The 23,509-nt window shown below is 42.2% G+C and overlaps 1 protein-coding gene across 3 annotated transcripts in view; it reads left to right on the top strand.

Moving 5' to 3' along the window:
* The first annotated feature begins 723 nt into the window (after nucleotides 1–723).
* The window catches only part of LOC137324455 (lutropin-choriogonadotropic hormone receptor-like), a 98,625-nt gene continuing 75,839 nt past the window's right edge, over nucleotides 724–23,509 (top strand). Inside the window, exon 1 of one of the 3 annotated variants that reach the window (XM_067988737.1) lies at nucleotides 724–1,198. In XM_067988737.1, coding sequence (XP_067844838.1) covers nucleotides 1,020–1,198 — 179 coding nt within the window. In that variant the 5' untranslated portion in view covers nucleotides 724–1,019. The remainder of the gene's footprint in view (nucleotides 1,199–23,509) is intronic. The other 2 variants (XM_067988738.1, XM_067988736.1) reach the window with 2 other exon arrangements.

The raw sequence follows: 23,509 nt of genomic DNA on the forward strand, positions 1-23,509 counted from the left end.
TGGTGAAGGGAGTGAATGTTTAGGGTGGTGGATGGGGTGCCAATCAAGCGGGCTTCTTTGTCCTGGATGGTGTCGAGCTTCTTGACTGTTGTTGGAACTGCACTCATCCAGGCAAGTGGAGAGTATTCCATCACGCTCCTGACTTGTGCCTTGTAGATGGTGGAAAGGCTTTGGGGAGTCAGGAGGTGAGTCACTCGCCGCAGAATACCCAACTTCTGACCTGCTCTTGCAGCCACAGTATTTATGTGGCTGGTCCAGTTAAATTTCTGTTCAATGGTGACCCCCAGGATCTTGATGGTGGGGGATTCGGCGATGGTAATGCCGTTGAATGTCAAGGGGTGGTGGTTAGACTCTCTCTTGTTGGAGATGGTCGTTGCCTGGCGCGAATGTTACTTGCCACTTATGAGCCCAAGCCTGGATGTTGTCCAGGTCTTGCTGCATGCGGGCTCGGACTGCTTCATTACCACCCTCCTTGCCTTGCACCACCATCCCTTTTGTCATTTAATCACTCCTGCCCTCATCAGAGACCTTTCCATTTGTTCTTTCCTCCCCTGTCTCCGCACTTGCTTTAAAAAAACTGTTTAATCTTTAGCTTCCAGTTCTGAGGAAGGGGGTCGTGGACCTGAAACGTTGACTCCGTTTCTTTCTCCACCGACGCTGCCTGACTTTGCTGAGTATTTCCAGCATGCTCTGGTTTTTGATTTCCAGATTTCCAAGCGTCTTGCTGGGGACTCAGCAGGAAATCACTCCCCTGTTGAACGTGGGGTGGGTGCTTGTGCGCCACAAGAGTCCGGGAGAGAGAGGCAGCCAGCCAGCCACGCGAGCGCGCCCGACCGCGCGGACCCTCCAGGTGATCGGGGCGGTGCGCGGGCACTCGCAGTGCACGAGGAGCAGCATCGGGACCGTGGAGAGCTGCTAGCAGCCCATCGCATCCGATTAAAGAAAATCACACACACAAAACACCAGAGCTCGCCAAGCCGACCTGAAAACCCACACAATTTTTTTTTTAAAAAGCCAAAATGGCTCCAGTTAGTATTATTTATCTGGTTTTATTGATAAGTTGGAATATAGTGTATCATTCTTGTGTGCAAACTTATCACTGCCCCAAGATCTGCCGCTGCTCCGCTCAGTTTGTGAGATGCACCAAGGAAACAGCTGCTCGCGTTCCAGTTGCGATTTTACGCACCTACTTCAATCTGTAAGTATTGGCTTTCTTTTCTTTTTAATAATCCGAAGGACTTTTTATTTTGAACTCAGTTCCAGACTCTCGGTATTGTGAGCGTTTGAACCTGTTTTAAGGAGCACGAGGTTGTCACTGGCCGTAGCATGGCTTTAATTAGGAATTCTGAATCATTTGCAAACTATTGAAAGATCAAACTTGAAAAGTGGATGGTTGGATATTGTATAACTGCGATGCATATCAAAGTTTGCGTGTTCACTTTCCACTTTATGTTGTAGTATGCAGAAGGCTAAAACTTCTAACATAAATTGAAAACATGAAATAATAAAGGTATTTATTATATTCTGTAATAAATCTGAACGACATTAACACATTATTTCTCTGCTTGCATTGCTGGTTCGAGTCATAGCTTAAGTGGCTTTTTTTTGGAAGAGTCTTTCTGTTATCAAAGTAACAGGTTGAAGCAATTGCTTTGCAGGAACCGCTAATAATTTTCTAGCCTTCCAGAGATCCTGGGGACTGCCGTTATTCACCCGCTTAAGACTGCCACGACCTGCTCCCTGCTTTCCAAAAAATCTGTCTCCTGCTTACCGATTCTTTTTCAAATAAGCTTTACTAACAGATGTGTTAATAAGATTACCTTTCAATTCTTGTCAAATCAATGAAATAGTGGATTTACAGAATCTAAGTACATATTAAACATTTAGAAAAAAACACGTTCTATTTGCAACAGCAATAAAACCAGCAGACTGGTCTTTTAAGCCCAAACTACTATTTTGATTTCTTTTCCCCCCCCTTGATATTGCCAAACTTTACTTACAGATAAGAAGTTCACCACCAGATTGAGGATAAAGCTTCATGTTATAATGTCTGTGTACATGTGTGTCTTTAAAAGAAACATATTAATAAGGTACGTGGAAGCTGAAAGGTGTGGAGGTTGGATTTTTTTTTCTCTTTGCTTTTTTTACATTCAGGGCACTCTTGCTCTGTACCTGTTCTGCCTGGATATGTATATATTGATGACACCACCTTTCTTGACCCCACAACCACCTCAATGGTGTCAGACTGCCTTTCCCACGGAGTCATAGATAAGCCTCAATTTCCTTCAACTCATTTCATTCCATTGTCACTAATTTCAGCCTCCAGCCTGGTCATTTGTTTAGGCTGAACCTGACTGTGCAAAATTTTGGTGTTCTGTTTGAACCAGTGCTGAACTTCAAACCCCACATCCTGTCCATTATCTGCGTGACCTAATCCCACCTCAGCAGTGTTGCTCACCTTTGCCCTTGCCTCAGCCCCTATGCCGCTGAAACCTCTATCCATGCTTTTGTCATCACTAGACTCTAATTTCAATACCTTCAGTTCTCCATTTTCTACAAACTCCAACTTGTCCAAAGTGCAGCTAGCTGTATATCCTGTCCTAAGTCATACTTGCCCATTACTGACTTACATTGGATCCCTGCCCCCTCCGCAACATTTGAGATTTGAACTCCTCATCCTCAAGTCTCTCCAAGATGTTGCCCTACTCTATCTTTGCAACTTTTTCTAGACTTGTATGCTCTCATACCCACTAACTCTGGCCTTTTATCCATCCTGACCCCTGAGGAATAAAAACTCCATGGGAAAGGTGATCTAACCGTGGCTAACTAAAGAAGTTAAGGATAGTATTAGATTAAAAGATTACAATGTTGCCAAAAAGAGTAAACAATTTTACAACACCAAGTTATAGTCCAGCAATTTTATTTTAAATTCACAAGCTTTCGGAGGCTTGTGAATTTAAAATAAAATTGCTGGACTATAACTTGGTGTTGTAAAATTGTTTACAATTGTCAACCCCAGTCCATCACCGGCATCTCCACGCCAAAAAGAGTAGTAAGCCTGAGGATTGGGAGAGTTTTAGAAATAAGCAAAGGGATAACCAAGAAATTGATAGAGGAAGAAAAATTGAATATGAGAGTAAACTAGCAAGAAATATAAAAACAGATTATAAGAGCTTCTACAAGTATATGAAAAGGAAGAGATTAGCAAAAGGAAATGTGGGTCCCTTAGAGGCAGAGATAGGAGAAATTATAATGGGGTACAAGGAAATGGCAGACGTTAAACAAATATTTTGTATCTGTCTTCACAGTAGAAGAAAAATACAAAAAAAATACCGGAAATAGTGGGGAACCAAGGCTCTAATGAGAGGGAGGAACTTAAAGTAATTAAGATTAGTCAAGTAAAAGTATTAGAAAAATTAATGGGACTAAAAGCCGACAAATTCCCTGGACCTGATGACCTACATCCTAGGGTTTTAAAAGAGGTGGCTGCAGAGATAGTGGATGCATTAGTTTTGATCTTGCAGAATTTCCTAGATTCTAGAACAGTCCCAGTGGACTGGAAGATAGAAAATGTAACCCCACTATTCAAGAAAGGAGGGAGAGAGAAAATAGGGAACTATAGGCCAGTTAGCCTGACATCAGTAGAAGGGAAAATGCTCGAATCTATTATTAAGGACATAGTTACAGGGCACTTAGAAAATCATAACGTGATTAAGCAGAGTCAACAAGGTTTTATGAAAGGGAAATCTTGTTTGACAAAACAGAGTATTTTGAGGGTGTAATTAGCAGGGTAGATAAGGGGGAACCAGAGGATGTAGTATATTTGGATTTTCAAATGGCATTCGATAAGGTGCCACACAAGAGGTTGTTACAAAAGATTAGGGCTCGTGGGATTTGGGATGATCTATTAACGTGGATTGAGAATTGGTTAACGGACAGAAAACAGAGAGTAGGAATAAATGGGTCATTTTCAGGTTGGCACATTGTAACTAGTGGGGTGCTACAGGGATTGGTGCTTGGGCCTCAGCTATTTACAATCTATATTAACGACTTAGATGAAGGGACTGAGTGTAATGTATCCAAGTTTGCTGATGATACAAAGCTAGGTGGGAAAGTAAGCTGTGAGGAGGACACAGAGAGATATACACAGGTTAAGTGAGTGGGCAAGAAGGTAGCGGATGGAGTATAATGTGGGGAAATGTGAGGTCATTCACTTTGGTAGGAAGAATAGAAAAACAGAACATTTTTTAAATGGTGAGAAACTATTAAATGTTGGTGTTCAGAGGGATTTGGGTGTCCTTGTACACAAAACACACAGTTAACATATAGGTACAACAGACAAGAAGGCAAATGGTATGTTGGCATTTATTTTCACATCGTTCACCTGAGGAAGGAGGTAGCCTCCGAAAGCTTGTGAATTTGAAATAAAATTGCTGGACTATAACTTGGTGTTGTAAAATTGTTTACAATTTATTGCAAGGAGCTTGGAGTACAAGAGTAAGGATGTCTTGCTGCAATTGTACAGAGCTTTGGTGAGACCACACTTGTAATACTGTGTACAGTTTTGGTCTCCTTACCTAAGGAAGGATGTACTTGCCTTAGAGGTGATGCAATGAAGGTTCACTAGATTGATTCCTGGGATAAGAGGGTTGTCCTATGAGGAATGATTGAGTAGAATGGGCCTTTACTCTCTAGAAGAATGAGAAGTAATCTCATTGAAACATATAAGATTTTTAGAGGGCTTGACACGGTGGATGCTGGGAGGATGTTTCCCCTTGCTGGAGAGTCTGAAACTAGAGAACATAGTCTCAGAATAAGGGGTCGGCCATTTAGGACTGGGATGAGGAGGAATTTCTTCACTCACAAGCTTGTGAATCTTTGGAATTCTCTACCCCAGAGGGCTGTGGATGCTCGGTCGTTGAGTATATTCAAGTCTGAGATCAATAGATTTTTGGACTCTATGTGAATTGGGCGGGAAAGTGAAGTTGAGTTTGAAGATCAGCCATGATCTTACTGAAAGGTGGAGCAGGCTCGAGGGGCTGTATGGCCTACTCCTGCTCCTAATTCTTATGTTCTGACCTCTCTGCCATTGCTGGCTTCCTCTTCATCTACCTTTGCCCCATTCTCTGACACTTACTCCCTCAGCCCCTTTTCCACTTCCCTGTCCTCCTTTAAACGTCTTCTCAAAACTCATCTTTTTAACTAGTCTTTTGACCATCTCTCCCTCCATGGTTCATTGTCCACTTCCCTGCCTATTTCTGTTATTGAAGTGACTTGGAGTGAATTTTATGTTAAAGGAGCTATGTAAGTATTGCATATTTAAGCTCTTTAAAAATTGGGCATACGGGAGTCCAAGGACCTGGCCTGGCACAGAAAAAACTTGTTTGGAAAGCTTGGTCTGTAGCACATTTTGGATGGGGAATGCAAAATCTGGCAGATGTCTTACAGGTTTTAGAATTTTTAAAATTTATTTTGCGTTTTCATGTTTTCCTGCATTTTGCTCCATGTTTTAGTGGATGGTGCCCTATTTTTTTTTTTCCCCCTGCCAATAATTTGCTCCATTATTCTTGGTTGCTGCTGGCTTGACGTTGTACCTTACAAAGAGGAGGAAGTTCTGAATACACTGCGTAATTAACATGAGGAAGAAGAGTTCATGAAGGACCAACAAATGCAGGTGCAACGCAGGGTGTTTTGACCACATCTGCTACTACCTCGGCACATGTCTTTGTCACCTCTACTTCACAAAACGCTTTTTCTTCGTCTTCAGCCAGACATGAGTGACTTGGTTGACGACAGCCCTCTATGGAACTGGCATCTGTGCTTATACTGGGGGGTGGCTTCCAACCCCAAATAGACCCATGTTCCTCTAGTGTATTTCCTGTAGCAGGAATTCCAAATCTTCAGCATTCCTGGGAGCAAAGTTGCCCACATGTCTCATTTGTGCCATTGTGAACAATTGGTCCACTTTTCTGCCAACACTTTTCTTTAATGATAAACTACAGCTTTAAGAGCTGCTGCCTTGCTGAATTTGTACTATCTACTCAAGTGTGATACAGACCAAGCTCTCTGGGCAAACTTTTCTCGTGCCAGTAGCCTGTTCAAATTAGGAGGAGGAACCCCCATCGCAAAATTTGAGCTGAGCTGCTGGTGCATGTAAGCCTTTGCCATGGACCAACACAACCCCATTTTTGCTTGACTTTTTAAATTAAGTCTCTGGATGTGGGTGTTGCTGGAAAGGCTGGCATTTATTCCCCATCCCTAGTTGCCCTGAGAAGGTGGTGGGTGGGCCACCTTCTTGAACAACTGGTAGTGGTTTGATACAACTGAGTAGCTTGCTGGGCCACTCAGAGGATAGTTAAAAGTCAACCACATTGGTGTGGGACTGGAGTCACATATAGGCCAGGGTATGGACGGCAGATTTCCTTCCCTAAAGGATATTCATGAGCCAATGGGTTCAACAATTCGACAGCTTCGTGGTCACATACCAGCTTTTGATTTCCAGATTGAATTCAAATTCTCAAATTGCCGTGGTGGGATTTGAACTAGCATTCTTGATTATTAGTCCAGACCTCTGGATTACTAGTCCAGTAACGTAATCACTACACTACCGTACCCCTCTCAAAATCTAGTCAACGGTCTCCTCTCTTTGCAATAATTATTGCCTTTTTCTTAATGATCTGATGGACTCGATGATGTTAGGGTGTTGAGTGCTGGTTGTGCGGTTATAGATTTTTTTTTTAATGAGGACAGTGGGCCTGAAATTCCAGGAGACCTGCTCTGCCGACTGAAGTGCAGTGGAGCAGAACACCTGTCCACCCATTGCACAGATGGGTGGGAAGCTCACGCCTGTCAAGGTACTTCAGAGGCTCCCTTCCTGTTATACTGGTATAAGTCGGAGCAATACTCATATAGGGGACCCAGAGGCCTGGGAATGGAGCCGGAACAATTTTCCTTCAGTTAATTTAGATGTTTGGTGGGAGGACTCCATTATGGATGTGTGATCCTTCTCACCCAATTTTCTTCTCTGAGCTATGCCCAGACAATGCTTCACGCCCAGGCATTAAAGATGAAAATCAACCCCCCCAGGGAAGTATGAAGTAGAGCAGGAATTTTCAAAAGAATACCACGATTAAGCAAATGGCAGGGCAATGGCAGATGCAGTTTAACCTAACAAAATATGAGGTGGGCCACTTTGTTTATAGGAAAGGCAAATAGGAGCACAATCTAAGTGAGGAACAATTGGGGAGGAAATGTACTGTACGCTGAGTTCATAGTAGGTATAGCACAGAAGGCGGCCATTCAGCCCATCATGCCTGTGCTAGCTCTTGGAAAGAGGTAAACAATTAGTTCCATTCCCCTGCCCTTTCCCCATAGCTCTGTGTAATTTTTTTCCCTTCAAGTATTTATCCAATTCCCTTTTGAAAGTTACTATTGAATCTGCTTCCACCACCCTTTCAGGTAGTGCATTCCAGATCATTACAACTCACTGCATTTTTAAAAAATCCTCACCGCCTCTGGCTCATTTGCTGATCACATTAAATCTGTGTCCTCCGGTTACCGACCCTTCTGCCACTGGAAACAGTTTCTCCTTAATTACTCTGTCAAAACCGTTCATGATTTTGAACATCTCTCAAATCATCCCTTAACCTTCACTGTTCTAAGGAGAAAAACCCCAGCTTCTCCAGTCTCTCCATATAACATGAAGTCCCTCATCCCTGGTACCATTCTGGTAAATTTCCTCTGCACTCTCTCTAAGGCCTTGACATCTTTCCTAAAGTGTGGTACCCAGAATTGAACACAATACTCCAGCTGAGGCCTAACCAGTGTTTTATAAAGGTGTAGCATAACTTCCTTGCTTTTGTACTCTATGCCTCTTGATAAAGCCAAGGATCCCATATGCTTTTTTTTAACAGCCTTCTCCACTTGTCTTGCCACCTTCAAAGATTTGTGTTCATACACCTCCGGGTCTCTCTGTTCCTGTACTCCCTTTAAAATTGTACCATTTAGTTTACATTGCCTCTCCCCCATTCTTTCTATCAAAATGTATCACTTCACACTTCTCTGTGTTAAATTTCATTTGCCATGTGTCTGCCCATTTCACTAGTCTGTCTATGTCCTCCTGAAGTCTGTTGCTATCCTCCACGTTGTTCACTACATTTCCGAGTTTCATGTCATCTGCAAACTTTGAAATTATACCCAAGTCCAGGTCATTAATATATATCAAAAATAGCAGTGGTCCTAATACTGACCCCTGGGGCACACCATTGTATACTTCACTCCAGTCTGAATAACAACTATTCACTACTACCCTCTGCTTTCTGTCCCTTAGCCAATTTTGTATCCATGCTGTTACTATCTCTTTAATCCCATGGGCTTTAATTTTGCTAACAAGTCTATTATGTGGTACTTAATCAAATGGCTTTGAAAGACCATATACGGAACATCAACTGCAGTACCCTCATCAACCCTCTCCGTTACTTCATCAAAGAACTCAATCAAGTTAGTCAAACACGATTTTCTTTTAACAAACGTACACCCGCAAAAAATGATTACTGAGACTCCTCTACCAAGGCTACAGGCTAACCCTCCTAACCCTCTTACTGCAGAGTTTCCTCTCACTGCAGATAGCAACGTTATGCAAGATACAACAAACGCAGATTATTTTTGATATGTTGTCAGAACTGTAGAGAGGTACTCTGCCTTGTCTACACAAACAAGAGCGTCTCTGTTTTAGCATGCCAATTGTATGATCTACCAGAATTCTGAGTTTTCCCAATTATGCCAATAGTGAGGGCTCCATTGGATAGCTTTGGTCTTCCGGCAGTGTATCATATTCTCAAAAGGTGATGGCTATTCCTGGATTTCTTTTAATCAGCTTAGCTCAAAAGTCCAAGATTATAGGGCCAATTTCACCATGGTGTGTTCATAAGGGGTACTTTTCTGACTTTGCACTCCCATGGTGGTGCCTCCCCCAGTATAGAACCCTACTTGCCAGGAGTACATATTGGAAATTCAGGCACATGATGTGCACAATTTACAGATCGTTGCATCAAATGGTTGAAAATGATGCAAAAGGCCTTTCTGAATTTATGACAAAAAGCAAGATACTGCAGATGCTGGTAATCTGAAATAAAATAGAAATTGTTTAACATTCAACAAGTCTGAATTTATGATGTGCTCTTTAATAGAGTTTGAAAATTACCCCAATAGAGCACACCCATGCTTTCTACACCTCGAGACCACCATGTTTGCAACATAAAAATGCAGCAGAAAGTAATGCAAGTAGGCGTGAGCACTGGGTTAGTGAGGTGCCGAATTAGGCATCCAAAATGTTTCACTGATTTTGGAGGCTGCTAATTGTTGTCAGTCATATGTTAATTGGTCCCATGACAAATTCCTTGTTTTTTAAAAAAATGTTCTCATTCTTGTAGTACCACTCACCTATGTAAAACAGGTGCTGCTTGGTTTTCCTGCTGTGGCCGTCAGAACTTTGATTCTGAAAGGGCTGGATGACAGGTTACTTCAGAGGTTAGGCCTCAGCTGGAGTAATTGTGTTCAATTCTGGGCACCACATTTTAGGAAGGATGTTAAGACCTCAGAGGGTGCAGAAGAGATTAACAAGAAGGGTACCAGGGCTGAGGGACTTCGGTTATGTGGAGAGACTGTAGAAGCTGGGGTTGTTCTCCTTAGAATAGAGAAGATTAAGGGGAGATTTGATAGAGGTTTTTCAAAATCATGAATAGTTTTGATAGTTTCTCCTTATTTACTCTATTTCTAGTGGCAAAGGGTCGGTAACCAGAGTACAGAGATTTAAGGTGATAAGAAAAAGAGCCAGAGGTGATATGAGGAAACATTTTTTTACGCAGCGAGTTGTAATCTGGAATGCACTGCCTGAAAGGGAGGTGGAAGCAGATTCAATTGTAACTTTCAAAAAGGAATTAGATAAATACTTGAAGGGGGGAAAAAATTACAGGGCTAAGGGGAATGGGACTAATTGGATAGCTCTTTCAAAGAGCCGGCATAGGCATGATGGGCCGAATGGCCTCCTCCTGTGCTGTACCTACTATGATACCATTAGCATTGCGAGTTGTAATTTTCCAGACTTTACACACTACAGTTTCTGCATGATCTTTGAAACAATACTGTCTGATCCTATTTGCTGCATTTTTGCATTGCAAGACCCCTTTTGCAAAGACCTTTCTCCACAGCACTGTTGCTGATGGCAGCTGCTATCTTAGTAGTAACCACGATGCTCAGCATGGGCATTATATTGGGTCTTTCAATGGCGTTGAGGGATTTGGAGGAAAAAGCACATGGATATTTGATACCCACTTGATCTAGGCCCAGGGCCTCATTTTCAGACCTAGGTACACATACTTGGGAATATCGGTGGGGTTCTGCCTTTGCATCTGTGCTTCACGAGGGAGGCTGTCATGGAGTTATGCTATCTACTTGAATTTTTTGTCTCTTTGTCCTACTCTTTTTATCAAATAATATTTTGGATTTAGCTTTCTCATACCATTAACCATCTTTATAAACCTGTAAGATCTCCTTTCCAGTTTGTGCATTCTTTCTGTCCTCAAATTTCGCCCAAGGGATCAGCCTTGTGGCTCTTCTCTGCACTGCCTCCAATGTTTGAACATCTCCATTGTTTCTTGGCGATCATTACTAAACACAGTACTCAAGCTGCAGTCTGACCAGAGACTCTACAGTTTGGTCACAAGGTCCTCTGACTTGTACTCTACTGTAGTTCACCATTCTATTGACTTGTTAGTTGCTGCTCTTCATTGGTTGGACACGTTGAGCGTTAAGCCTAATAGATTCCTAGGTCTCTTTTGGTTTCATCTGTAGCTTTCTCAGTACCCTTAATGGGATACGTGAGTTGCGTATTTTTTCTTCCTATATTCAGTACTTTACATTCTGCATCCAATTTCATCTGCAACTTTTCTTACACATTGTATCCAAGTGATCCTGTAGTTTGAGTTTCCTCTTCCAATTCCAGTGTTCTTCCTAGATTGTCGGCATCTACAGATTTGACCACTTTGTGTTGAGTTTCTGAATTCAGGTATGTTTTTATATAAGTAAGAGAGAGAAGTGGTTCCAATACTGAGCCCTGGGGCACCCTACTTTCCACCTTTCTGCCATCCAAACAAAGCTCCTCTAATGAGTGCTTGTTGTTTTCTACCCATCAGCCAGTTTCTTATCCATTCCCAAACACTGGGTGCCTAAAATGGGAAGGGTTTTATTCCCCAACATTAACACCCCTCACCTTGAGCACAAAAACCTTTTTTTTTAAAAAAAGCAATAAAATTCCAGGACTGTGGTGATCTTGAAGGCCACTGGCAGTGCCGTTCCTGTGATGGAGGTTGTGTGGAGATTAGCGTTTGGCAGATGACTCCATGCTGTCATTGTCTTCTAGTGAATTGAAACATTCAAAGGCAGTTTTTCTCTGACGTTCCAAAGTAGGTGTCCCTTTGCCTCTAGCTATGGCTTCGGGGTTAAGGGCTGGTAAAGGCAGTGTACCTCTGCAGTCTGACCTGCCTTGCATCTCTCTTTAAATCTCTTTCAGGATTTTCAAAATTATAATTGCAACAACTGAAAATCTGGTTTAAAAACCACAAAAAGCAACTTGACGAAAATTAGTAGCAAAAATAACACCTAGTACAAAACTAAAGACAAGTTCCAGTTTTTGGTGTTCTTCTCAAAACACAGAAGCTCAGTGAGTCCTGTTTAAATACTGCATTCCTGTCAGTCTAGAGCACATGTGCTCCCTTGTTCGTTTTGTGCTGGTGAATTCAGTGCACCATGCATTTCTAACGAGTATCACAGGAAATTGCGAGTGTGCTATATGCATTTAATTAAAATACATTAACCTGTTAATAAGAAACTCTTGCCTGTTTTTGTCATGAGTTCCTTAGGACCAATTTAAGGCTGCACTTGAAGCTCATGCATGCCACAGAATGGGTGGAGATCCAATCAGCTTGTTGTCCTGCTTTTTCACCTGGATCCTCTTCTCTTCTTGCTTCCCCCCCAACCCCTCCATTACCATTCCATTCTGGTGTCACCAGTGTATGTATGTATGTGGCTTGTGGATATTTGCCACTATTCACCATTAAAATTATAGCGTGTACTTAGAGGCATCGCATTGGCAATGAATTGGTGCATCTTGTCTTGTTTTGGTGGTTCGTGCTTTATGAACATGGCAGCTTCAGCTGTGTAGTCAGTGTTTCTATTGAGCACTCTGAGTATTCGAGATACTGGGGTAGGCTTTCATCTTCATGCTGGAATCATATATCTGGAATTGAGGAATATGCCGGTTTGCAGGTATTTTTGACGAGACCATTTGTCTTTTCGGGAGGCGTAAAACTTGCCTCTGCAACACTGCTGTAGTTTTTCATTTCTAATCTCTATCAACATTCATGAACTCACACATGGAAACAAACTTTGATAGCCTTGCGTGGCAATCATTTATGCTTTTAATCAGTGTATTATTGTGTCTGCCAGTGTTTATAGATTTCAAAGTTAAGCATTTCCTTGGGGAAGGAATAAGTTGTAGTTGTTTTTGCTTGTTCTTGGTTCTCATCATTCTCCATGTCTGGCAAAATAACAAAATGTATTCACGTAATTTTAATGTCTTTGTAGAGAAATATGAATAAAGAAACTGTGTTGTGAGGATCAGATTTCTCATTCTCGCCCCTTTCACTCACTGGAAGCAATTGGTTGAATTGTTCTCTTTGGTTACATTTTTAAGCAAAACGTGTAAATTACCTGTAGCAGCTGGTATAGGATATAACTGTCCCCAAAATTTCTTAAACAACATTTCCATTATACTGGATATTACAAGGCTGATTTTTCGTAAAGAATGGAAGGTCATGGGGGAGTGCGTGCCGGAATGCCTGATGTGTTTCCAGTGGACAGTTTAGTTAATTCAACCCTTACACTTTGCTCAACCCGAGAAAAGCACTTTGTGTGTGATATTTTTACATTTCCCACACCAGCTATCCCCTGGTCTCTCCTGAGATTGCTGTTTTTTTCTGCTCATTAGTGTGGAATTGGAGGCATTTTTGTGCTGAGGGCCTCTGCCCGCTCAAAAATGGATTAAAGCGCCCAAGCTAATTTTACGCACGGCCCTTAGAACAGATGTATGACTGTTTCATTCCATTACATCGAAACTACAGCACAGAAGCAGGCCATTCGGCCCAACTGGTCTGTGCCGGCGTTAATGCTGCACATGAGCCTCCTCCCTCCCTAATTCATCTAACCCTATCAGGATACCCTTCTATTCCTTTGCCCCTCATGTGCTTATCTAATTTTCCCCTTAAATGCAGCTATGCTATTGGTCCATATTGGCCTTAGAAGTGAAAGATTAGTGTCTAAACTGGTGTATTACTCAGTCATCCATGAATATGCTGTAAATCACTTGGAACAAAAGTGATGACCTTGATTAATCTCATTAAAATAAAATGAGCAGAAAGGGGGAATCTCTCTGACAAGAGATCAGTTACATTGCTGAAGCCAGCGGAAGAACAGAACAGATAATTTAAAAAAAATTAGCCTCCTCCCAAATGCCTGTGGGCCAACTAATGCTGCAGCAGATGTCTCAGTGAAACCCTTCCTCACTCAGATGGGTGCCTCAGTTGTACTCAACAATCCAGGTGCTGCTCAAGGCATTTCGATGACCTGGTCATGTTTTGGGATTTTCTGACCAGGTACCACAGAAAGGATTTGCAGTTGTGACTTTTAATGTTGTGTTTTAAAAGCATAGAGTATTCAAACAAGTAAATAAGAGATTGGGGAAGTAAGATGCTAATGAACTAGCTTTGTTGTTGTTTATCCATAGACTGCAAAGAAACAATTTGTCAGCCTGTCTTGGCAATTGAAAAACATCTCACCCCCATTTTGTTGGAAAATCTTTCTTTTTTTTAGTCTGTGGACAGAGACATTTAAGGTAGAGGCTGTGAGACAGGCTGGTAAAGAGAGGCTTTTTGAAACAGGAAGGAGGAGAGGGCAGTCAGGCTTTTCAGAGAAAATTGCGAAGGCTTTTGCTAAGACTACAAGGTCAGAAATGTTGGGCATAGAAGGGACAACTAGAAGTCCTCTTGTTTAAATCAAGAAAGACAATCCACTGAGGGGGGTGGTGTATGAGGGACCATGGTGTGATCTTTATTTTGTATTAATGCACAAAGATAAGTTGTACTGTTTTGAATTAAGTGAGTGTGATCATAGCTTCCATACTGTACATTCACCTTACAGTGAAATAAAGCAGCTTATCAATTTGTATTGGGGCTCATCTCACTGAGTGTTTGCTCGGTGCACCTTTGGAAAAATTACAGCAGTGCAAGTGTGAAAGACATGAATATTTAGTTCAGGTGAAATTATTGTTACACCACTTGGTACATCATCAAACAAGTACATATAGGGCTGTGTCAGTCAATAGATAACAGACTGACTGACTGCTATGGGAGGGACGCTTACCACTGAAACAACTTTCCTCCTTTCCATATCTCTCTCCTTTTTAAGAACCTCACTAAAACCTACCTCATTGACCAAGCTTTTACTCACCTCTCCCAATATCTCGTTCTTTGGCTCGGTGTCAATTTTTCTCTGATTATGCCTCCGTGAAGCGCCTTGGGCCATTAAAAGGTGCTATATGAATGCAAGTTGTTGTCTCATGATAAACTCCACTTTTCAAAGTTAACAGTGGATTTCTGAGAACTGGATTTTGCGAGTGCTTGCTTTTTTTTTACTGTCCCCAATTTATCCTAAATTTTTGGTTTCTCCAATTAAAATTCAGAATATGAAAATTCCTATGGGTGTTTCCCCCATGTTATTTTGGAGGAACAGAAAGATGGTGAGGCATGTTTGACTGCACCAAAGTGGAATGCCCTTGCCCAAGCTGCTGTATCAACAGAACCGGGCGCACCATGTCTGGAATGTCTGAGGAAAACTGCCCTTTTTCAGGTTCTCTTTCACCAAGCGGGCAATGACCAGAGTTGTGTGGTCTACTGGGAGCTAACTTGCATGAAGCCACCAACAGCAGTGATAGTAGCAGTTAAGGTCACCACAGCCATGAACTTTTGTGGCTCGAGCTCATTACAAGCTTCCACAAAGGACATTAGTAGTATCCAACAATTTATAGTGCACATCTTCATTAAGCAAGTCAGTGATGCATTGTTCAACAGGGCAGACACCTTTGTCATTTTCCCCATGGAAAATTGGCAGCAAAAAGAGAGGCCCCTTTTTTGCATTACAAGATCTCCCATAATCCATGGTATTGTTGATGGCATCCATGTGACCATCTGGGCCTCCCTTGGCCTTCATGAACCGGATGGGGTTCCACTCCATCAATGTGCAGCTTCAGTGACCCAGCAACACAGTATCATACAAATCATTGCTCAATTCTCAGTCAGCCATTGGGCAAGGGGCAGGAAGGCGGTCATGGTGCCTTAATTTGAAAACAAGAAAGTCTCCTATTGTGCAAAGAACCTCAGTCAATGAGGGCTCAGCTTGAAATGCTCCTTGATGGACTACAGCTCTGATAAGCTGTTGTGCGCACTGCACAAATGCAGGAGTGGACTGCTGCCACATCTCTAATGACAGCAAAAATAATTGGTGCTTAGTTCCCTTTTGTTATGCAGATCCTGTGAAGTCCAACTTGCAACTAAAGAAGGACACGAGCTGGCCCTTCAGCCAGCAGGTTCCTGCTGCTCTTCCGTCATCAATAACATGCTCCGATTTATGCTCTGTAACTCACCCTGTGCACCTTCATCAAACTGACTGTCTGTCTAAATTCCCAGGGCGCATGTCCCTCTGCTGATGCTTGCTGCAGCTGAAGTGCTTGATATAGGGTGCTGCGTTAATGATGATTTGGGACAGATCAGGCTGGTTCTTGGGGATTGCTACAAGAACAGAGAAGAGCATATGTTAGAGTACTAGCTGCAAGATGCTCCTGCAAAAAGTGCTTGCATAGCTATATAATGTTTGAAGGATTATTTTGCAGGAAGCATATTAACACATGTTCCCCTTATCTGTGTCATGCTGGAGTGCATGCATGTGAGTGAGGGAGTGAATGGAGAAAAATAAACTGGAAAGGAAGACATTTGCCCTTGGCTTTGGAGAGGCCTCTGACTTCACCCTGTGCTCTCAGGCCCCAGAATATCCAGCGTGGCCTGTTCAAGGGAGCTTAAGTATTAAAAATTATGAGCCACCATCTTGTCCTGCAAGCAGAGAAGATGTTGAGATTTTGGACATTTGAAGAGCAGATAGTGACACTTGTGTGCATTCTGTATCCCAGTTGATTGAATAAATCAATATACATCAGGGAGGAAGGGGTTCATTTGGATGAATATAAGAAAATGCAGAAATGAGTTAGAGGTAACCAGAAGGGTAAAGAGATATCTAGAGAAAAACATGGTAGCAGAGGGTAAACATAAGACTGCAAAATTCTTTCTTGAAAGGGCTACATTCAAACTCAAAGCTGTGGGGATTCAGAATTAACCTGGGACTGGATAAGAAACATGCTGAAGGACAGAAAGCAGTGGTTCGAGGTGTTATTTGGGTGGGGGGGGGTGTGGGGAGGGGGGTAAGGGAGAAAGTGTACTGAATGGGATGCCCCAGGACTTGGTGTTGGGACCATTGCTGTTTTTCATTTACATAGATGACCTAGACTCAAACTCATTGCAAAGTGATCACATTTGCTGATATGAAACTGAGAGTGGCAGTGGAATCAGAGGAAGTATCCTTTAGCTCAGAAAATGCATATGTCACTCCGCTATTTAAGAAAGGCGAGGGGGAAACCAGGGAATTTTAAGACCAGTTAGCCTAACACCTGTTGGGAAATTACTAAAGTCTATAATTAAAGATAGAGTTGGAATCTACGATCGCAATTTAATTGAAGAATAAAAATTTTACTTCCAGGTTTCGCGCCTGGCAGCCTGCCACATTGACAGGCTGGCTGCCTGTTGGGCGGGAAAGCAGCTGGGGAGTGATTCAAGTCCTTGGGGTTTGTATGGGGAGGTTGGGAGAGATCGGGATCTTTGGGGGTTGGATTGGGGGGGGGGGGTTGGGTGTCGTGGAGAGATTGGGATCTTTGATGGGTTGGATTGGGGGATTGGGGGGTGGGGAAGAGATCAGGATTTATGGGGGGCGGCCAATCGCGGGGGTCCGATCGGGGCAGGTAACCTTGCTGGTCCTGGAGGAAACACTCCTGCTCCTCCTGGCCCACAAGCAGTGCAATTAAGGCACTTACCTAATGATCATGTTCTTCTCGTCACCTTTTCACTGGCGAGATTCACATGCCCCGAGAAACCTGCACTAGAGGCATTAAATTTAAAGGTCAATAACATTCAATTTAAAAAGACCTATTAACGTCTCATAAGTCACCGTTAAACATGGAAGTGGGCATGTTGGAGCTGGGTTGCGGTTGCACTTCAAAAATGAATTGTTTTAACTACCCACCGGCCCCCAAACCACCCGTTCTTGGGGGTTAAAATCCCACCTACTCATAGTGTCAGGGGGGCCTTGGTTATGAGGAAAGACTGGCAAGACCTGGACTTCTCAGCTTGGAACGGAGGCAGCTGAGAGGTGGTCTTATTGAAGTATATAAAATAGCAAAAGATATGGAAAAGGTAAATCTGAAATAATATTTTAACTTAAACTGGTGGGTGTAGGACAAAAGGGGGTCATAAGTTCAAATTAGTAAGAAGTAACTTTAGGAATTATATCAGGAAGTTCTTCACCCAGAGAGTGATAAACACGTGGAATAGACTTCTGGGCAGAGTTGTGGAGGTAAGTTTACCCCCTCCCCCCACCCCCATTGCAGCATCCAACTGTTTAAATACAACAATTGGATGTTACAAAGGGTGGGGGTGGGGGGTGCTGCGTTCACCTCCACATCTCTGCCCAGAGGTCTATTCCGAGCGTTGGCCACTGTCTCCATTTATTGCTTGGATAATAAATGGCGTAGAGGAGCAGAGGGATCGAGGGGTACAGATGCACATCACTAAAAGTTGCGATGCAGGTTAATGGGGCTATAAAAAAAGCAAACCAAGCACTGGGGTTCATTTCTAGAAGGATAGAATTGAAAAGCAGAGAAGTTATGTTAAACTTGTTTAGAACCTTGATTGGACCACACTTGGAGTACAGTGAACTGTCCTGGTATCCATATTATAAAAAGGATATAGAGGCACTGGAGAACGTGCAAAAAAGATTTACTAGGATGATACCAGAACTGAGAGGATATCCTTATCAGGAAAGATTAAGCAGGCTGGGGCTCTTTTCTCTAGAAAAGAGAAGACTGAGGGGTGACCTGATAGAGGTCTTTAAGATTATGAAAGGCTTTGGAAGGGTAGATGTAGAGAAGATGTTTCCATTTGCCGGGGAGACCAGAACTAGGGGCCATAAATATAAGATAGTCACTAATAAATCCAACAGGGAATTCAGGAGAAACCTCTTTAGAATGTGGAACACGCTACCACAAGGTGTAGTTGAGGTGACTGGCATAGATGCATTTAAGGGAAGCTAGATAAACACATGAGGGAGAAAGGAATAGAAGGATATCCTGATAGGGTTAGATGGAGGAGGCTTGTGTGGAGCATGAACAGTGGCCTGGACCTGTTGGGCCAAATGGCCTGTTTCTGTGCTGTGCGTTCTATGTAAGCAACAATTAGAAGTTGCAATGAAAGGGATAGATGGCTGCAGAGTGCTTCTGGATGGATGAATTAATATTGGCTGAATGGTCTTCCCCATCTGTAATTATTTTGTGATCATGCCAGATTTTAAGTATGCACTGTGGGCCTACCTCTCCAAATGTTAATGCTATAGTTCAGTTTTATGTGACAGTAAGAGTGTGTGTCCTGCTGCAGTGCGGACATGCATGTGAAGCTTTAAAAGAGGTGTAACATTTTCGGAGGTCCTTTAGCATATGACCTCAGTCATGGTGTTATAAGTTGAGAGGAGACTCTCAAGTGGTTTGCATACTTGGTTAATGATTTGGTATAGGAAAAGACTGCCTACCTTGGCAGATCTCCTGAGATTATTAATCTTTTTCTTGCAAATGGAATGTTCTGTGACATACTCCAGCCATCCTAAGTTTTGTGCAGCAATCTTTCTTTGGCCAATGATTTTTTTTCCCCCACTGACCAGCAGGAAAGCAGCAGCTGCGCACAATTTCTGGACCAGTGTTCACAGTGATCTCCTGGCGGCAGGCTCAAAACATAGCGAGAGGTCATTAGGAATATTTAATTTTAGCTGACCCAAGAAAATTGTGCAAAGTTAAATTTGCTGCCAAGCTTGCTGCATTCTGATCCCATTGCTTCAGCTCAGGGATTGAAAAAAATCCCCTAATGTGATCTGCCTAATCATATTATGATTTTCTAAGTGCCCTGTTACCAATAATGGACCAATGGAAAACATGCTACAACATTTGGAAAGGTATTGGGAACATAGGAATGATCAGGATTGGAAAAGACTATTGCAGTCCATCTGGCCAGTCCGGTGTCTAGGAAATACATTGCATAATACCAATTCATCTTGGTTCTTTACTTCAAAATGTTTGCATTTTCAGATTACCTTGACAAGATGAAAATAATAGTTCTTAAAGTTTGATCTTGTAATTTAGCAAAAAGGTCCTGAGATTCAAACTGTTGTTGAGTGATGGGTAGAAGTGTCAATTACTATAACTGAGAAGTTGTAAAATAACTCCATGTTCCAAACCATTCATCTGAAGACTACTTTTGTCTGACATGAATTTTCTGAAAAACCTATTCCATTAATTCTTCCTCTATAACTATTTATTTGGTAATTGCCCACATAGAACTGGATGAACACAGTTTGTTTTTTTAAAGCGAACATTTCTAACCACTGGACCTCTTGACCGCCACTCCAAGTATTGGTTGCTATAGTTTGCGTGGGAACCATTACTTTTTCTTCAAACCTAATGTAATTGAGAGAAATGCCATTTTTTAAAAAAAGTGATGACGGATAGTTGTTGAGGATGGCATGTCCTGTTCCTTTCTCCTGAGGAAATACTTTGTAGCAATAACCTGAAAGTCATTTAAGTTACTCAGCAATTGAATATGTGATGCGCCTGTTATTCATTGTATTTTTTGTGGCTAATGGATAATCGAGCAGGCTAAAATTACTGGCTTTTCACCTGGGACCTAGATTCAGATCCAGCCCTTACTGAGGGGATGAAAGTTTTTTGTATCTGAGGTATTTTAAGGAAATTAGTTTGGGCAGAATCAATCAATTTCCTAATGGACACTAGCTCACAGCACCAAACTGTCCCTGATGTGACCCTGAATCTACTTCAGAAAGGCTCCAAGATAGCTGGCCTGGAAATGAAAAAATGTCATGCAATACAGTATAGGACACTCCTGAGGTTAGTGCTGAGGAAACTTTGGTGGAGTGGAATGCTGTGCCCTGCATCTAACTGTGCTATATCTGAGCTTGATGCGAACACTGTGTGCCTGAAATAAAAGGTGTTTCATTCCTCAGCAGTAACATCTTTCACTTCAATGAGTACAAAATTGATTTATTTTTAAAAAAAATTATATTTTGATCTGTGGTCTAATATCCTTTTTGAGAAGTTATGAGCCTAGAAACTTTTTTCTATTAATGGTTATGCCAGCAGCAAAGTGTATTAGTGGTCAGTAGAGTTTGGATCTATTGCCTGGTTTCTGAAAATTGTTGTGGAGGCATTAAGCTAGCATGCGCTTCTACACTTCTGTGTTAGCCTAGTTATGGTGGTAGTTGTGGACATTTGTTATTGGTGGAGGAGTGCACCAAATTACAGGTTTCAGGCATGACACGTCATATGGTGTTACTGCCTGTATAAATCGGGCATTGTAGCTGAGCCGGTTTCTTGTTTCTTTAGGTTGTGAAGGCAACTGCTGTTTCATTGAGTTTCTGCTTGCAGAAAGTTCACTGCAGTGGGGATTGCTTCCCTTGGCTGAGATAGACTTCACTGACTTGGTTGAGGAGGACAAGAAGAAAACTGAGAAGGGCTGCCAGAAATGTTGGGTAGCACCAAAGGTTATTGTCAGGATTTGCCACTATGTCGCCTATGGAATTAACAGGCTTAGGCACAACCACACAGAAGCTGAGGCTTAGCAGGGAGACAGTTAGAGTGCTGTGATACAGAAAGACCAGCAGACAACCCCGCACTTTGGAACCGCACGTATCAATGGCCATCAAGTTGACCACAGCCCTCAATTTTTGTCTCCAGCTCCTTCCAGCTAGCATGGGAAACATCATCAGCATCAGCCTACTTGTCCATAAATTATCAGTCAACTCTTTGATACCATTATTCAGTAGGGCCAATACCTTTTATCTCCTTTTGTCACCGAGCAGCAACAGCAGCATAATAACTCCATCCAATTCCACCAAACTACAGGCTTCCTTCCCTATGGTACAGGAGTGATTTGATGGTAGTCGTGACCATACTGGCCCCTCGGCACAATGCATGACTTATATGAACAGAAAGAGATGGCACTCTATCACTGCAGTTAACAGTAACCAATAGTACTGTAACATGCCAGTCAATGCCTGCTTCTCCAACAGCTTTCATTTCGCACCAGTCATTTGTATCAAGCATATTTGAGGGTGAAGGAAAATTGGCAGGATGGCTCCTGGGAGACTGAATACCTTCTTCAGCTTTGGCTAATGGCATCCTGTGTGCCTGAAATAAAAGGTGTTTCATTCCTCAGCAGTAACATCTTTCACTTCAATGAGTACAAAATTGATTGATACGACGGCCATGCAATAACTACGGTTATTATTCAGCACACCATTCTCCTTTAGAGCAGAGAAGGTTAAGAGGAAATTTGATAGGGTTTAGATAAAGTAAATAAAGAGAAACTGTTCCCATTGGCGGAAGGGTCGAGAACCAGAGGACACAGATTTAAGGTGATTAGCAAGAGAACCAAAGGCGACATGAGGAGAATCTTTTTTACGCTGCAAGTAGTTATAATCTGGAATGCGCTGCCTGAAAGGGTGGTGGAAGCAGATTCAATCGTGGCTTTCAAAAAGGAATTGGATAAATACTTGAAAGGAAAAATTTTGCAGGGCTACGGGGAAAGAGCGGAGGAATGGGACTAACTGGATTGTACTTACAAAGAGCCGGCACAGACTCGATGGGCCAAATGGCCGCCTCCTGTGCTATAATCATTCTATGATTCCAACGGCATCTTGGAGCAGCACTTGATGCATGGTGAGGAGCACATTACAGTACAATTTTTCCAGAATCATTGTTGTTTATTGCAAAGAGGCCTAACCATAGAGGAGGAGACGACCAATGTCAGAGCAAAAGGCAATCACTGACCATGAGGATGTTGCTCCTGATGTTATAAATTGGATAGCCAGATGTGAAGGATAGAACACTAGAGCCTGGTCTTCAGTTGCTTCCAAGCCTTTATTCATAGTGATCCACACTCCCCACACCCAAGATAAACTCTCATATAAATGGATACAACAGAGTCCCCAATTGATAGGCGCCACCTGAATACAGTTAAGACTAATTGTTATAAATCACATGGAGACAATTAACACCTGAAGCTCCAGGGTAGTCAAGAAGACTGGTGCGCCAGGCACTTATCCAAGGGACAGCTCAGGAACTTAGTTGAATGTATCTTTTTAAGGAATCCTTCTGTCCACATGTACAAAATAAAAGCCTAGAAATTTTTGGTGTGAAGTATTATACTAGTGGCAATTGAAGTACTAGTCAGCAATTTTGGGGGTTCTGGTGTTCATGCCTGCTGAGCATCTGTCATCATTTTGTGTAGGGCATTTCTGCTGGTGATTTGTGACAGTGTACACACTGCACAAGGCTTGCTCAGCATGTAAATCCAATGATTAATGGTTCTTAAGGAAGGAACAAACAACATTTCCGTCTTTGATAGTCTTTAACAGGTGAATTGGGCATTCGAGCTTTGTCAGGTTTTTGCATGTCAGGAATGAAGATAACTGCTGCAGTTTCAATAGTTGGATATATATGTATCGAGTACTCTATTCTTGGCTCAGACAAGGAAAGGTATAAGAGCTGTTATGGATTCTGAATAGCACAATGGAGAGTTCTTTGGAGATGACATTGCTGCTTTAAATGTAATCTGCACTACAATTAGCAGTACAACTGTTAGATTTTTATAGATTATCGTTAAAGGACATCATGAATCTAACTTTTTAATGTTCTATGTACTGTGCTGTTAACACGCTGCGTTATGAATTCTGGATGTTGTTCGTAATGTGCAGCATTATGTCACGGGTAGTTTTCTTTTTGAACCATCAATACCTTTTTGATTACCAGGTAAATTGATTGACTTAGACTGTAAGAACATAGGGACATGGGAATTGCTAGGCAAAATACCAAGGTCCATCCATCTATTTTGCCTTCTACCAGCCTGGTAGTCGTATGACTGACTGACTGACTGGTTTTGGACACAAGAAAGGAAGAGAAAGCAAAAGAGCTGGTACATATGCTATTTTTTCCTATTATCCAACGATTGGTTTCACA

This window comes from Heptranchias perlo, chromosome 8 (genome assembly GCF_035084215.1).
Source record: "Heptranchias perlo isolate sHepPer1 chromosome 8, sHepPer1.hap1, whole genome shotgun sequence".
NCBI lineage: Eukaryota > Metazoa > Chordata > Chondrichthyes > Hexanchiformes > Hexanchidae > Heptranchias > Heptranchias perlo.